At 35.1% G+C, this 18,586-nt stretch overlaps 1 protein-coding gene across 1 annotated transcript in view; it reads right to left on the reverse strand.

Moving 5' to 3' along the window:
• The window catches only part of LRP1B (LDL receptor related protein 1B), a 1,883,216-nt gene that overhangs the window by 625,058 nt on the left and 1,239,572 nt on the right, over nt 1-18,586 (reverse strand). Inside the window, 4 exon segments of the mRNA XM_035726875.1 lie at nt 4,009-4,253; nt 4,569-4,733; nt 13,074-13,278; nt 14,742-14,939. Of these exon segments, the coding sequence (XP_035582768.1) occupies nt 4,009-4,253; nt 4,569-4,733; nt 13,074-13,278; nt 14,742-14,939 (813 nt within the window).

Genomic DNA, 18,586 nt, shown 5'->3' on the forward strand with positions numbered 1-18,586 from the left:
TACTATGATATTCAACATCTCTGTTGAAACAACTACAATGAAAATGTCAAGATGTTTGTTGCTCTGGGAGCTGGGAAAAATGGGTGTACTTTTGAGAGTCGGTTTGATAGTCTAGTCATCTGACTACATCTGAATTTATTGATAGATCAACCATATTGCTCTTCTTTAGAGCTGTGATTCACATTTTCATTGACATTTTTCTTTAAACAAATTGCTGTGATATAGAAAAGTGTAATGTTAACCCCAATATGAATTATTTAAATATGAAACAATATGTATTCAAAAAGGACAAAAAAAAAAGTAATGAAACCTAAATTTCCACAAAAGGAGGTTAGGAAAATGATATGATTTCAACAACTGTTATTTTTTTTTTTAAGATTTATTTATTTGAGAGAAAGACAGAGACATAGACAGAGAATGGAGGGGAGGGACAAAGGGAGAAGAGAAAGAAAATATCAAGCTCACTCCTCGCCGAGTGCAGAGCCTGACGTGGGTTCCGTCTCACAACTCCTAGATCAAGACCTGAGCTGAAATCAAGAGTTGGACACTTAACTGCCTCAACCACCCAGGAACCTCAGCAACTATCACTTTTTGAAAATTTTATTTCCTTAAGCACATAAACACATAGCACTGATTATATGTGAGACACTCTTTCAAGAACTTTTCATGTATTTACGCATGTTTAATATATTCATAGTAAATGACTATTAAACTCTTTTACTAGATCCTATGATATAGACCCTATACTTTTCTTTAGTTTGCAGATGGAGAAACCAAGGCCTAAGGAAGTTAAGTAACTCGCCCCACAACATACAACTAGTAAATCGTAGGGTTGGGATTTGAACCCGAGCAGTTGAGCTCCCAAGGCCATGCCATTAACTCTAAGCTTGGCTACCTCATACCATGAAGAAGAAAATAGATTTAAAATACCCACAATTGCTCCTTTATATTGCATATGTTTAAGCTTTGATTTGTTTCTTGTTAATCCCATATAACAATAACATTAGGAACCAAAGGATCTAAAATACATTTTCTTTTTTTAAAAAGTTTTGCTTAAGTGTTCAAAACCAACCTAGAAATTTATACACAAGGTGAATGTACAATAACTGGTGTTAAAACATTCATTAATTTCCTACTTGGAGGATTAGATAATTTCAAGGATATTTCTAACCTTTATTTATTTAACTTTTAAAGACATATTTTAATTTTACAGCACCGAATGACATGTATTTTTAATATGAATTATTTTTTCACGAACTTTACATTATTAGTCATGAGAAGACAGGGAGCTATTATTATTTTACTTGTGTTAACACTGAACCTTTGTCACCATTTTTACTGTAATTCTACCCTGGTAATAAAATAGTCAATATATTCCTGCATCTTTTTTAAACATTTTTTCCCCTAGCAGTGGAAGTGTTACTTCACTGAAGCAGATAAACAGGATGGATAATGATTGTTATATGCTCAGTGATCCTTATAATGGGGAAAAGTAGAATGTTCTCTGAACATTCTCAAAATTGGAAACTGACTGAATTTCATTTAGGAAATAGCAAGGTCTCACTACAGGTGACATTCTCTAAAGGTATATAAAGACTAGAATATCCGTCCTGAATCCTCTATGTTAAATCAGATCCATACAGTAAAAACTTCCTTATTTTATGCAGATTGTAGGAGCCTCATATAAATCATCTTTCAAGTTAAGTAAAGATGTCCAGAAAATCTCCCTACCACCGCATAAATTACAGTAATCTCCCCTGATCTGGTGAGGAGACATCCCAAGTAGATGCCTGAAACCAGAGATAGTACCAAACTCTCTATATATACCATGTGTTTTCTTATACACACATATCTATGATACATATCTATGATAAAGTCAAATTTATCAGTTAGGCACAGTAATAGATTAACAACGGTAATTAATAATAAAATAGAACAATCATAGTAATATACTATCATAAAATTTATGTAAATGTGGTATCTCTCTCTCTGTCTCAAAGTATCTTATCATACTATACTTACGCTTGTACTTGTGATGATGTGAGATGATAAAATGTCTATGTGATGAGATGAAGTGAAGGGAATGACGTAGGCATTATAACATAGTGTTAGGCTACCATCGACCTTCTAATGATAGTCCAGAAGGAGGACCTTTTGCTTGTGGACCATGGGTGACCGCAGAGAGTGAAAGCATGGAGGAGGGGTCTACTGTACACTGAATGTCTTACTTCCTTTCTATATATATGAAAAGGTCAGAAGACCTTAAAAGTATCATTTTCATTTCCATTCTGTCACTTTGCTAGGGCTCATGTCAATGTGGGCAAATCAGATAGTTAGGAAATGAAAATACGTTGATTCTATTTTGAGGAGGGGAATGTTGTAATACATAAACCCAGGCCATTTTTCATGGTCCAATTCATTTACATGACTCTAAACATAAAAATTGCAATTCCTAAAAAATACCAGTCTGGGGCACACAAATATGTAAGTACATATTTTTGCATTTATAAAAATTAAAACCGATCCTATGTTTGTCATCACCATACAGTGTTTATGATTAGATACTCTCTCATGTGGAAGAAAGTTTTTAGAAAAGAGCATCTTTTTCTTACTATACTAGTGGCCCATCGCTGGTCAGAATCATGATTTCCTGCTTTGTTTCAATTTAGTTAAATCCAATATATTTACTGAATGCCTATTAAGCACAAAAGTGACTAAGCTGTATTTTCTCCCCTTAATGTCCTCATGTTGTACAGATCTGTAAGAGATGAAAAGAGCAAAAAAATTATGGGTGATAGAAAAGGATTAACATGATTGCTCACATAGTACATGGTATATAGAAACTCCCATGTGACAAAGAAGGATCTCTTATATAAGAAAATTGAACCAGAGATTGAAAGTATCTGGGAAGGAAACTAGATTCAATCAGGCTGTCAGAGAGAAGGCACAGAAAATTTTACAGATGAGGGAATTTGGGTAGAAGAAATAGTATCAATAGAGAATGAAAGTCAAGTATTGAAGAAAGAAAAGGATAACAGTGGAATTTATGGACGACAGAGGTGAGCATTTTTAGTCACATCTAGGTGTAAAGAATATAACACAGATTTAAAATAAGGCTTGAAGTGAGGTCCATAAGATCAGAAATGCTAATGAATTTCTGGAAGTGAAGATCTGTCTACTCTACACTGAAAGAGGGGGTAAAGGAGAAAATGTATCCTCTAGGGAACAGTTGTCATCTGAGCATCAGATGTCTCAAGTAAAAATATGTTAATAATAAGGAAAAATTATTTACACTGGAATGAGATTCTCACAGGTTATGGTACACATTATAAAGGGGAAGGCTCCATCAAGAGGTATAAAAGGATGAGCTGATGTTACACCCAATGGCCATACTATCCAGGGGAAAAAATAAAAAGGAAAAAGAAATGTAAGACTCAGAATTAAGAATGTTTGGCAAGGATTGAGTAGAAGAAATGAAATCACAAAGCCAGGTTGGAGATTACTATTGAACCAAAATGTGGAATACGTGGGGAGAGGTGGCACACATGCTCATGTGAACTAAATTCTCTTAAAATAGGAGATGCTCCGTTTTTTTTATACACCATTTTTTCTCCTCCCAATAGAGTTCACAGATCATTTGAGGGAAAGATCAATGTGTCCTTGGTGTTCTCATCTAATTTTCTATCATAACCAGGTGATAGATTCTAAATCTGAAGACCTTCTACAACTTCCCATAGTATCCTTTATTGATACAAGGAGTGACTAAAAATGTGGGGACTTTGTATAAAACCCTTAATTTCTAAGATGTCTTTATTGCTATGTGAAAGAAATGAAAAGGGAAAGAAAAAAATATTCTGAAATAATTAAAATAAATGCTGGAACCACTTCTACAACACAATATAGATGAAATATTAATAATTTAACTTATAGAAGTTATTTTACAGTTCAAATGTTATATGATTAAGGTGAAAATACTTTCTGGGTAGTTAATTCACTACCAGCACTTACCCTGGGGCTGACGGCTGGGATGGTATATCTGAAGGTCAAATGGCTGTGCACTTGTCTTCTGAATCACGCTGACATTCTGCCCTGTCCACTTACTGGCTTTTGACAATGTGTTGGTCCTCCAGTCCGTCCAATAGACCTCACTCCCATATAGAGACACAGCAAAGGGATGGGAAAGGTATTCATGACCACGGATGACTTCTATCATGGCTGTTCCATCATAGAGGGCTGAATAAATAGCATCTGACCTAGAAAAATGTAAATACATCAAGTTTATCAGAACTTATTCAAATAGTCCAGTGGGGTTATCATATTACTCAGATAAATGCCAGAGAAAAATTTTTTAAAAAAATATTTCATGTGTCTGTATCTGATTTATAGAAAGAAAAAAAAGGCCCGTCATAACAAATATCACCACCATCATAATGAAAACAAACAAAAATCACCACCAATTTCAATGTGTGTATACATGATACATGCATGTTAGGGTATCTTTTGCATTTACAAATACTATCCAAGAAAGGTAACAGAAAATACAGAAGAAAAAGATCATTTTTATCAACCTGGCATCTGTCCAAACTATCCTTTTTTCAAAGTGGTCCACAGTTAGTCCATTAGGCCACGCTCCAGTTTTCATGTCTTTATAGATGGTTTTTCTTCCAGCACCACTCATGGAGGCAGATTCAATGCGAGGAAAATTGGCATCCCAATCTGTCCAGAAAAGAATTCTGAAGAAAAATAAATAATGCTATTGTTTCAGCCATTCAGGTCACAAATATTTATTGAGTGCTTACTATATGCTAGACACCAGCAGGCAAACAGTCTCAAAAGAAACAGATGCATTGTCTGCCCACTTGGAGCTCAGAGTCCAGTGGAGAAGACAGAGTAAATAAATACATGAGTATATAATTACAGCTTCTAAAATATGCTGCAGAAAATAGCAGGTAAGTGATCTACTTAGAGAAGGTGATCAGGAAGAAAAGATCAGGACTTTGAGGAGGCTGTATTTACACTGAATCTAAAAGATAAGGAGAACAATGTAAAGAGCATGACAAGCAAAATAAAGAGCAGATGTGAAAGCCCTAATGGGGGGGGGAAGTGGGTGATTTGAGGAACAGAAATAAGACCAATGTGGTAAGTGAGGAGGAAAAAGAAGACGATGGATTTGAAGAGTCCGACCTAATGGGTTTTGTAGGCTAAGGCAATTATTTGGGTTTTTATTCCAAGGGAATAAGAAGCACATTTAAGCAGGGGTGAAACATGGTATCATATGTAAGTGGATGATAATGAGGCAAGAGTATAGCTTATCGGGTGGTTATTTTAAAGGAAAAGCCAAGGATGACAGTGGTTTGAAGTATGGTAGTGGCAGGGAAGAAAAGTGGATGGATTCAAGGTATATTTGGAGGTGGAATTGCCAGACTATCTGATGACTGAATATGGGGAAATGAGGTCGAGAACGAATCAGAGGTGACCGTGTTTCTTGTTTCAGCAAAGTCAGAGTAAGGGCAAGGGAGACGGTGTGCAGGGAATCCATAAGTGAAATGGGGAAAATGGAAGAGGAACAGATTCTAAGACCTGGAAATTGAGGGTGGATGGGTGTGAAGAGCAATCAAAAGTTTACTTTCGAATTTTTTTTTCTTATCTTAAGATTTCAAGACATCCAAAAGGAGGTGTTCAGGAAGCTGTGTGGTATGCCAGGGTGAAGTTCAGAGAAAAAGGCAGGGCTGGAGATGGAATTTGGAAGTCATCAGTATGGAGATGATATTAAGATTCACAGCAATGCAATAGATCATATGACAGAGGATACAGAGGGAAAACAGAGGAAATCGTTATACTTTGATATATACAAACATGCAATTGTTAAAATACCATTTTTCATATACTACAGATCATTACCTTCTTTTTTTTAAACCGAATACTATTTGAGACTCTACAAATTCATGGTGCACAAACAGTTCCACGCAATGGGCATCAATTTGACTTTTAAGGCTGTTAAGGAATGGATGTTTTATGTTCAAGTGACAGTGGCTTAAACTGCTGATGCATGTTTCTATAGTATACTTAATACAGATACACGATAACTCCACAATCATAGCAACTGACTATATTTTTTAAGTGCTTACTATATGTTAAATACTATTTTCAGTGCTTTATAGATTATCTCATTTAATCAATCATGAGGCTATGGCTAAAGTTTTCTATGTTTTAGAGCTGGGAGAACAAGCTTAGAGAAGTTAAATTACTTGGGTTCCACAGCTAGCAAGTGGCAGAGGGAGATGAGAAACTGGGCAGCCTAACTTCTGCTCTGATGCTTTTAACGCTGAATTCTTTAATGTCATGTCACTGAATAAAATAGCAAAGGGAAACCATCTGGCAGAGGGGTAGGAGCACGTCTGGCTATTCAATAAATGGTAGCTGCCTTCTCTACTTTCATAGCAGAACCCAGTGAGTAGCATGGTGATTTGGGAAGGGAGAACTCACAGGACTGGAGAGATAGTGACAGTCCAGTAAATTTTCCTATTATCAGCTCTGTCAACATTTTGGTGAGAAATGGTAAAGTTACTGGGAAAAACACCTTTGTTCTACATTATAATTATATATCATTTTGCTATTTTTCCTTCTATATTTTGAATGATCCTTAAGTATATGAATGGGGTAGATAACCTTGGAAAATGAAATAATCCTCGGGGAAAAAATTCAAAGTACAATTCAAGCTATCCTCTCTTTTTTAAATATTAACTTTATGTAAGGAGATAGGGAGTGATGTAAACTAAGTATTTGTCATGACTTGGATTTTTGAGAAGTATATAGTCTGTTTTAGGACAGAGGACTTTGAAATATGAAATGAATAAAAGACAATTCAATACATTATATGATAAATTTAGTAAGTACGTGTGTTAAAGACTATGGTGAAGAGACAAGGAAGATGTAGATGTTCTTGGTAAGAGCGGCAGCTCATAAACAACTCTGAAGCCCTGGGCAGCCTCAAAAGGTTATTAAATAATTATGCCAATATATGTTTCTGTGTCAGACAAACTTGGGGTCAAGACTAATATCTGTCATTCCTCCAGCATATTTAATCTCAGACTCATTTTCTCATCTATAAGTAAAAACTCTAACTGTACACACTTATCAGGAGCATTTGACGAGGTAATACACATAAGCAATTTAGCACAAAGGATGGTTAGCACACAGAAAAGATTTGTGCTCGCACAAGCATGCCACACACACATAGTCAGAGAACTGATTTTTTAAATGCAAAATTTCAAACTATTTTCTAACCGTTGAAGAAACGGAGAGAGACAGAAAGAGAATTAATACTAATGTCAATGTTTAAATGTCACACCGGCATGTATGTGAAGGTAGATTAGTTTTATAAGTCAAAGCCACAAGAAAAAGATTCAGAGAAGTAGGTCCTAAGATTGGGTTTATCTCAAAGAATGTCTCTCAAAATCTGAGTTTATGTAAAAAAAAAAAAAGTTTTAGTTTCACGGACAGCTTTAGGATTTTCCTGGCCCTGGAATGGGATCATATCCACAAAAACGATATCCAGAGTATTCATTGTTTAATTACCAATATTTGAATAAATAAAGTAAACTGCTGAGAAAGGATAAAGCTAAGTAATATATCAGGGATCATGTACTGATAATTGTTGAAGCTGGGTAATAAATATGAGGAAGTTTATTATATTATTCATTCTATTTTGTGTATTTTAAAATTTCTATAATAAAAGTTTAAAAGTGTATATAGCTCAAAATTAACATAATAGGTAAATTTTTAAGAATATTAAAGAATATTAAAAATACCAGAGGACATTTTATGGCTAGAAATCTTTTTTTCTGAAAAGACTAATTTTTAAAGATGAGATTGTTTTATAAGAGAAAAAAACTATCTGGAAATTTCAACATGTATGTACACATATGCTTATTACTTATAAGTTACCTAGTATGCAATATGTTGCCATAAAGGGCAAACGGAACAAAGATTAATTAATATAAAGCTGATAGGCTATTCAGTTAAGTAGTTAAATGTCTTTAAAACGATGAATGAAATGAATTATGTGTCTCACTACAAATTTAATTTTGCATGCACATGTCTTTTCACTGACAGTAGGTTGTTGTCAGCTTCCCTTTATACTTAGGATTTAAAAAAATAAGATTTAAAATAGAAACAAGACCAGCATAGCATCAATCAAATTTATGTGGTCTCTTGACAGACAAGGTAGGGTAGAGAGATTTGCAAGTTTAAAAAAGATTAGGAAAAATAATCACTGAAAACAATGAATTTGAGAATGATGACTAGTCTGAGTATCTGTTGATAAGCTACCACGTGATCCAGGCAAGGCTGTAATTCACACTCTGGACTGATGACCCAAAGACTTCTGAGCATTGTCTTCTGCCTGAATAACAAGTGGAAAACTGGTGTCTCTCTTGGAACTTTCTATCTAGTTCTGCCTTATGTGGTTGTGGAAATTCCAACACACATATCAGTAACGCTACAATTCTGCATTTTCTCTCTATTGTAGGTTTACCAGAAGTGGGCACTGTAGACTTTCAAGTATGTGTTTCCAGTGGACCATAAATGTATGGCTTGGGATAATTTGAGAAATTCTAAAATAAGTGATTCCTTCACTTCTTCGCTAAACATAGCAGCATTAAGCTGTTTCTTCTGTAGTGCTCACAATGGTCCTAATCTTTCATCAATTCAAGTGGGGAAATTCCCAATACTTTTTATAAAATAACATGTTCTAGAATTAGTTCCCCTAAAAGTGTTCTTAACTTCACCATACGTCAGTTTACAATCAATTTAAAAAGTTGATTTCAAGGATCGTTGTTTCATAAAATTCTAGGCACTCTTTTGTATACTTTATAATGTGGCATTTTAAAAGAATCATTTTCCCCTTATTACTTTCTTTTTATGTTTAAAATGTATTAGCATTTCAATGATTGCATTATTTCTTGAAATACATAAAGACTGAATATCTCTTCTTACAGGACATATGGAAATATTCAGCCACAATTGCTTTTAAAAAAGAGACTACAGTCTACTGATTCTACAGTTCCTGCATTCATGGGTTAGTCTGTATCAGGATTAAATTGGGTCAATGGACCATGAACAGCTTGTATCATTACAGGCATGAAAGGGCCATTATCATCTATCAGGTCAAGCTGCAGAAGGTGAAAATAAATGATCTTGGCAAAAAAAAAAAAAAAAAGATACTTATCTACAATCTTTAGGTCTTCTAAAAGCAACGTCTTTATTAGTTTCATTTAGGAACAGTCCCAGATGAAATTAAAATTTTATTTAGATGTTTCACTAATCTTCACAATTACTGTATCTGCTTTCACAAATTGCAATGGCTATAGCAGAGTCCAGTTATTATGAGAAATGAAATCGAAACGCCAGCAATGGAGCAGGAAGACACCATACAGCCGTACGACTACAAAGGCAATGAAAGTTCAAGAACTGAAGTGAGTGCCCTGTAGATGGGGAACTCGCTGGTGCTTCTTACTCCCTAATACTTAGCTTGAGGTTCAGAGGTGATTCATGGACTCGTTCAGGTCACCTTAGCAATAAGTGTATTCCCTTAAAACGGAAAGAGAGAAAAATGGCTCCTCCCTAAGACTCCCATTTACCGTCTTGGAATAACTTGTCACTTGGGATATTGGGTCAAAACCCAGAATACTAAAGGGATGTGGCATCATGGCAAATATGTTTTATAATGTAAAGTGAAGGCTTGTGGATTTTATGCCAGGGAAGCAAAGTAGTTGGTTAAAAACATTTGTTTTTTGGCATCTGTAAAAAAAGGTCACAGAGGACCTTCATAGCTGAAGGAAACTCACAGGATGTAAACATGTTTTACCGGTCTAATGTTATAGCCCGATTTTTGTTGTTGTTGTTATTGTTTTTGTTTTTCTTCAGCTGTGCTGAGGGAGCAAAGTGGCTGGCTACAAACTTGTTCATTCACTTGTTATTGTAAACAAAGTTTATAATATTACCCACTAGCTATCTTTTACTCTATACTTCACTCTTTCAGGTTTATCTTTGAGTTTTGTAAGTTACATGTTAACAAAAAGTCTATGCATATGCATGCATTAATTTATTTAACAAACATTTATTCAGCACCATTATATATGTCAAGAGCAGGGGGGGATTTCCTAGACCTGGAAGCGTGTCTTGCCATTAGAGAGCTGATCATGTAGTAGGAAAGATAACAGTATTTACAGAAACCATAATTCTAAAAATTTACCCAGTAGATTTATCCAAAAATACATATTTTTAAAAGAAGCTCAAGTGTGTTGGAGCTCCTATCAATTTTGATTCACAGCTTCTTTATGTATTTCTTGAATTATTTGAGAAATAGGGAGAAATTTTATGTTTCTATTTGGATAGCACTAAGGCAGTAAGCGGAGTTTAAATCAAATTAAATTATTTTTCAGTGTTGCTTTTCTTGCCCTTAGCTTTGCAGTTCACTGTGTGTGTGTTTGCATGTATTTTTACTATGCTCTCAGCCTACCTTATGAAAGGTCCAGTGTTTAAAAATAATTATGGACTTTTAACTAAAATGTTCCAAACCTGAAAATATTTTCATATTTGCACTGCATTTTTAAATTTAATTGCTACAGCTGGGCTTTACAGGCGTTTATATGAACTTCGTATCTTAATTGTATCAATCCACTATAGGATAATTTTTAGAGATAAAAATCGTATCATATCATGACACCTAAACTTGTCAGCCTCTCAATTTCTTCCTAGAGTTGAATGAATTAGTACTGCCTTCTGAACTTTGATTATTTATACCAAAAATGATTTTATAAGTATATTTCTTCATTCATTTTTCAAGAAAAAAATTATTAACACTATAATTATTTTAATCGGCTGTACAATTTCATAGTTGCAATTAGTAATGGAAAGGTATCAACTTTCTCAGAAGCATTATCACGTTTTCCTACTCAGAGGCTAGCTTTCTATAATAACTTTCAACTCTTAGAGGGTATATTACTTCTGAAGATCTTATATCACTGGGATAGTATCTGATCTTTTCACTTAAACAGTATTTGTGGGTGGTGTGTTGGTGTCTCTATTTTTTTTCCCCCTCCTCTCAGGTTGGATATTCTGCAAACTAAGTGAGATAAGTAATTTTATCCTAAGCATTGTCAGTTCAAGGCTATAGAAAATAAAGTTTCAACTCCCAGATCTACTGCTTTGTTTGGTCAGACTATTTTCAAAGGCTTTCATATGCCCGTTTTGTCCTTTTTGTTGTGTATTGTTTTCCTCTCTGTGTGCCATCTGCAATTTGATAGCACTCACAGCTTTTCTACCATGTTGGTGTACAAGCTAAAACCACAAACTTTCTCCAAAATATCGTTTTCCCTTACACAGGAAGTTTCTCCTGTGTATAAGGTGCTGGTACAACTTAGATAGTTTTAATAGATGACAATTTCAAACTGGTATTTGTTACATGGAGGGTAAAACCCCTGCTGATGATAAACTTTTATGGGATGTAAAGGGTCAGGATCAGCAAGTTACCTGTAATCTCAGGAATAGTCTGTTTTAAAAAAGGAAAATTTCTCCTTAAACATAACATATCTCTTGCAGGTGAACTGTTATTATAGGAATTAATGAATGAAATGGGCAAAGTGTAAACTGTATAAATGAGAGCTAAAAGATACACCTACTGCTTTGCTCCTTGCTGCCAGATCTCTGTTTTTTGTTTTTTTCTTTTTTCAAAAGTAGCCAGAAATCCAGCACTGTATACAAAATGTCTCAATATTTTAAGTTTGAAAAAGTATTTCAAATAAATTTAAAACACTGTAGAGGTAAAGCAAACATATTAATGAGAGCTGCCAGTTGGGAACCCTGCTCTAGGCAACCTGCTCTGGCCCTTTAATTTCTGTGTGTGAATTGAGGAAAAGAAGAATAAACAAACTTCCCAATCTATTTATTCCTGAGCTCAGCATAAGCCAGAGCATGAGCCAGAAAAATGTGGTCAGGAAGCTGACTTAAACGCAGGCCCCCTTTTCTCTCTTCTGCATTTCATTAAACCCCCTCCTGGCTGATTCCCCTCCGTCACTGGTGCTCCCTGGACTTTGTATTACTTGAAGGTACAGAGACAAAAAAATAAATAAATAAAAATAAATTTAAAAAGATTCTCACCCGCTAACCTTTAGCCTTGATAGTGGCTTTAGATTTACAAAATAATTAACAAGGAAATAAAAAACTAACAGTAATAACATAGTATTCTCATCAATATCACTTACATATTATCTTCCACATATTTACCATCTCCTCAAAAACAACCAAATGATAAAGATGTTATCCCTGATTTACAAAAGAAAAAAAAAACTGAAATTTAAGGGAAGATGATAGAGTTGAGTAGGTTCTCCAGAGAATAAGTGAGTGAGTAGAAATTGGAGCCCTCGTTTTTCAGTATCTCTCTTCTGCTCTTTCGCAGAGGAACACCCAGGGGAACACCAGGGGCAATAACCTGAGTTACTCAACATTTGACCTTGTTTTCAAGAATCATGTACCTTGTCTTTCCAACACCCCAAATAGTCAGTGTCTCATCACTGGACACCTTCAAGCTTATACTAATTTCCTTTTAAACTGACTCCAAGTACTTACAAAATACATAAGAAGTGGTGCGGTTAACATCTGTGATTATTTGGACCACAGACTGGCCCTGTGGTTTGCAACCATTAGAAACAATTATAGCATCTCTTTGGCAGGGCAAAGAGAAAGTCATTAAATTACTGCTTCAAAATTGAGTTGCAATGGCTTCCAATAGGGCCTAATGCCCATATTTAGAAAAAAGATATTTCTGTCTTCTAAAAGCACCTATCTAAGCAATCTTATAACCAGATTTATGCTAATAAACTGGTCTATATATATAATTATATATACACACACATAGACATACATATACATAATTATACATATATACACATATATGTACATGCACAAGATAAGCAATCTGACTCAGAATTTATGAGATAATTGAATTAAATATTCATTTAAAAGATAACTTTTTAAGTAAAAGTGAATCTGTAAAAGGCAAACTTCTTTACCCATATCTTGGGTCCAAAGCAATTGCCCTGGGGTGTTCCATGGCTCCGGCTATTAGTGTAGTTCTTAAAGAACCATCTAGTTTGGCCACTTCAATTTGGTCCAGATTGCTGTCTATCCAGTATATGTTGCCTGCTATCCAGTCGACTGTCAGTCCTTCTGGGGTAGCCAGGCCATGCTCCACAACCACTTCTATTGCACTGACCCCTACAAAAAAAAAGGAAACCAATACTTGTACCCATTCAAGAAATGTGTCACACACACACACACGCACACACACACACACACACACACACACAAAGGCCTACTTAACAGCAGTACAGAGTTTTTAAGCAATATATTGAGTTTGAAAGATATAGTGCAAATATGTTACCTGGCACGATGGAAACTAAGAAGTCTCCAAATTTAGAATTACTGATCTTTCCTACCAGAAATTTTTAAATTCTTAAGCCCTTTTAGTGACAGTGAAGTAGAATTTTTAAATAACTCTTGAGGCTAACAACAATGTTTAGATATCAAAAAGTTATTTCTTGTTTCTGACTTTTGAAATAGAACACAGGATTTGGGGAACAGGAATGATGGGCTAGTTCAAATTAGTGCAGTTCAGTATCAACATTGATCTTCAGGGGTGGAATAAAGAGCAAAAGTCCCCCTGGGCCAACATGCATTATAGCTAGTCAGCAGCACCCTTTTCTGAAGCATGAGAGATAAGATAACTTTACTGCACTTACCCTTAAGAAAGATAAGCCCCAAGCACACTCCCTGCCCCTTCCTGGGCCAGAAGACTTACACGATATAACATGATAACAAATAAGAGGGGAAGGCATTAGTTTGGTCTAAATAAAAATAAGCAATTTGGTGATGTTCACCAATGATCTATTTATCCACTTCTTCATTTCTTTTGTAATTAAAATAATTATTTTTTTTCCTAATAGGATAACCCTTCTTAGTTTATGACATTGCCAGTGTTTTTGTTAGACATTTTAACAGCCTTTTTTTTTTTAACCCTTAACCATCTAAGCTCAAGGATCTAAATCCATCACTTGAAATCAGTCTCTTGCAATATGCCACAGGACACAAATTCACATGTGATAATTATATCGTGTTTATTACCATTTTTCCAAAATTGCAAAGGTGACTTAAGGAGAACTTCAGATTTTGATAGAAACACCCGGGCTTTGGAATGCTACACAGACCCAACATGTTCAAAAGGATTATTACATATATTTATCTCAGAGCCTTGCTACTTAAGAAAAGTGTAGATTAGACAAAAGAAATAAGTCAAATTATGATAAAAACATTTAGTTCATATTAGTGGTCTTTGTAACAATTCATTATTTGTTTAAATTTTGCTGAAAGATGGTGGCAAAATAAAAACATTTTAACTCACAAAAATATGTCTACTAGTTTGTGGAAAGCAGTAGTTATTTCTTATAAATATTTTTCTTCACCAAATGTCCACAGAAAAGCTCATAATTTGAAAAAAAAAAATGGGATGCATAGCACAGGCTTTCGCCATTCATTCCCCTCCCTCAACAGATCTTCACACATATATTTGACATCCCTGGTTTTACATATATGAGGGAGAAGATAAAGAAGAAAGTGCAAAGATAAATCTAAATCCCATCTGATTGCAGCATATTTTTCTAGAATTTTCAGTTAAAAATTACCTCCACTTTCAGAAAGCTTGCCCCGGTATATTCTGTCTTCTACAACATCTGTCCAATAAAGTAAACTTTGATTGAAGTGAAAATCAAGCGCTATTGTGTTTCTCAACCCAGGAACAAGTAGGCTATAGTCTCTTTTATGAAGATCAATCCTTCTGATCTCATGGCGAATAGAAAAGATGATGAATGCTTCAAAAGGATCTGAAAATAAATTTGTTTTTAATAGGCTTATAAAAATATTTATATGCTTTCATAATTAGAATAAAACACTTGAAGTCAAGCCCAATTATTTACAAACATAATTTATTATATAATTCTGTTATTATAAGAGCAATTTCTTTGAATCTAACATTTAAAAGAAACTTAAAGATTTTAGCTTTATATGTATTCATTAAAATAAGGTATAAATATGTTTTTATTCCTTGGATTTTTCTACACTTGATTTTGATTAAAGAATACAGGGATTATTGGAATTCCAAGACAAAATGTTTTTTTTTTTTTATCTTAGTGGAGCTTCAGCTGACAGTCCAAACCTCAGAAACATCAACACAGGTTATTGCTAAGAGTTGACTAAAATGAGTTCTGCTACTCTTAACCCATCACATGTCTACAGCTTCATAAAGGAAAGAGAGACAATAAAAGAGGATTTCTGTGAAGAGAGTTACAGGCTTATAGTTAGAGTATACTCCCCATAAGAGGGTAGGTGATGGCTTTCTCCACAGTCTGAAATTTACTAAAATTACATTATCAATTTGGAAATGTGTCAAGTCCTGTACCAATCACTGTTGGACATACTAAGATGAGTTAGACAAGAATTTTGCTTGGTAAATATACATTTTGAGGGAGAGGACCCAGGCTAACAAAGATTTGCCCCCATTTCCATGTTAGTACCATTCCTTTGGGCTTTCCTTTAGGGAAATTTGTTTTCCTATTTTAGGTCTAGGCACACCCTTTGAATGTGACCGGCCATAATCATCTCTTTCCATGGTGACTGGCTCAAGAGGTGGATGTGAGATCTAAATTAGACTAATGGGTCTATAAACTTCCAGAGACTATTTCAAGCTGAGGGTAAAGAGTCTCTTTTCTTTTAAGGTTACAGATCCCTAAGCCTAGTAATGCCAGTATCCATGCCCTTGTAGTTTGTATAAGTCTACTTGTGATATTGTAGTAGAAGAGAAAAAAGCCGGAGAAAAGGAAACAGCAATGACCTGGGGATGTTCAAGTCCATAGGCTAAGGACGTTCAAGTCTGCAGTTGCAATGATCCCTAAGTCTAGTTCCTTCTTTCATATTCCCTATACATTTCCCACACTTCAGATATGTAAGCCAGCTCACTTAACTCCAACTCAGTTTGAAATGGGTTTTTGTCAATTGCAACCACGTTTACTGTTCTTCTTAATCTCCATCCCTCAGAGGTCTTTCCTGGTCAGTTTCCCAATAAGGACCATTTTCATGATTTTACATCTCCACAACCTATTTATTCTCTTTGAAGTGTATTTTAAAATTGCTATTTATTTGTTTGTCATTTACTTTCCTCACTGGTTTATATGCTTTCTTTTAAAACAGGGATCTTGTTGCCTAGCTCATTATGATGGCCCTAATACCAAGCACTGGGGAGGACATAATACATACCAGGTCTTAGTTATAGAACGGTGCTAACCTAGGATGCCTGCTGTTGGTGTAGGGAAATCACTGGCCTTTTTTTTTTCCCACTGAACATGAATCTACTTCAGTAAGTTCTGCCTAGAACATTAAGTAAATGTGTTTCAAATGAACAAATGTGAAACTGATCCCATCTTAAGAAAGTAGCTTATAGCTAGCAGGGGACAGAGCCCGGCAATGATCAGCAGAGCCACCTACCACAGGTGAATACATAGTTATAAGTAAGCCCAACCAAGGCCACAAGAGCCAGTCCAAAGGCCTGAGAACTTGTGAACACTGATTTTGTATATTGTTGCGATCTTATAGGTATTGTGGTTATTTATTACACAGTATTATGGTGTTTATTACGAACATTACTGTGACAATAGCTAACTGATATAAAATACCAAACGTGTATCAAACAACTAGCGTCAAACAGCTCCCAATAGAACAAATACTCATAAAATTTTAAACCCGGAATTTAGCATTTTTGAAGTAAAGAAAATGGTTCTATTGGATGTACAGTTATTTAAAAGGGAGAATACCTAATTTTGGATCAGGATCCCCTCTGTGAATCTGCTCTGACTATGAAACAACTGCTTGCCTTTGAAAATTTCCTTATTTTTTCAGAAAAGGTCTTTACCTATAAAATGGAATTAATGATAACCTCCTTTCAATTTAACTTAAACTGTCATTACCAGAATCCAATTAAATAATGCATGTACATTTGTTTTATAAGCTCAAAGTCATCACAGTGAATACAAATATGGAGGTAACTGTGAGGTGGTCAAAAAGTAACAGGTTTGAAGTCACAAAATGAGGATTTAAAACTAAAGCCCTTCTACTGATTGGCTGTGTACATTTGAGAAGTTTACTTAAACTTTCTAGTCCTCAATACTCTTTTATTTATAAAATATATAACATACTGAATTATCAGGATAATTGATAATTAAAAGTGTGGATACTTAATATTTTAATAAATGTTTAATTATTATTATAAGTCTTAAATTTCAAAGATTTCTCAAAGGACTAAGCAAAAGAGAAAAGGCTGCAATGATAACACACCAGAAGGAAGTTGGATATTTGTTAGCATGTGCCAAAGCTAGTGACATTTCAGCTCTGAAGAGCTTCCTCACCCTTTGGCATACAGTTTGCCCTTAGTTAAGTAGTAAATTAGAAGTGCAGCAGCTACTTGCAAGAGCAATTTATACTTAATAGCTACTAAGGGACACAGAATTTCAAACTGCAAAGTAATGATGTACTGCCTCTTCCTTAGAACACCACACCAGAAAAAGGAAAAAAATTAAAAATAAAAAAACAGAAAGGAAGGAAGGAAGGAAGGAAGGAAGGAAGGAAGGAAGGAAGGAAGGAAGGAAGGGAGAGAGAGAGAGAGAGAGAGAGAGAGAGAGAGAGAGAGAGGAAGAAAGAAAGAAAGAAAGAAAGAAAGAAAGAAAGAAAGAAAGAAAGAAAGAAAGAAGAAAGAGAAAGAAAGAAAGAAGAAAGAAAGAAGAAAGAAAGAAGAAAGAAAGAAAGAAAGAAAGAAAGAAAGAAAGAAAGAAAGAAAGAAAGAAAGAAAGAAGAAAGAAAGAAAAGAAAGAAAGAAAAGAAAAGAAAGAAAGAAAGAAAGAAAGAAAGAAAGAAAGAAAGAAAGAAAGAGAGAAAGAGGGAAATGAAAGTTCCACTCTCACTAACACTGGAAGACACCTGTTCCAAAACACCAGAGCATTAGAGGATGGACTGATGAATGCCTTCAAAGGATGGACAGTTTCTGAGAGAGGATGCCTATAGCTGTAGATACAAAGAAAATGCTAGCAGAGCACAATTCTCAAAGGAGGTAGCATAACTAAGGGGCAAATCCAATAATCACTTTTTGGAAAAAGAGGCTGGGGAAAAGCTTGGTCCCAGAACCCTCTCTGGGCCCACTGGCACCGTAAAGACTCATGAGGAGAATCTGAACGAAGAAACAAACAGGCATGTAATACGTTAAGTGAAAGAAGCCAGGTTCAAAACTACAGAGGTGGGGCACCTGGGTGGCTCAGTCCTTAAGCGTCTGCCTGCAGCTCAGGTCATGATCCCAGGGTCCTGGGATCCAGTCTTGCATCCGGCTCCTTGCTCAACAGGGAGCGTGCGTCTTCTTCTGCCTGCCTCTCTCACTTTCACTCTCTCTTTCTGACAAATAAATGAAGTCTTAAAAAAATAAAGTCTACAG

This window comes from Zalophus californianus, chromosome 3 (genome assembly GCF_009762305.2).
Source record: "Zalophus californianus isolate mZalCal1 chromosome 3, mZalCal1.pri.v2, whole genome shotgun sequence".
NCBI lineage: Eukaryota > Metazoa > Chordata > Mammalia > Carnivora > Otariidae > Zalophus > Zalophus californianus.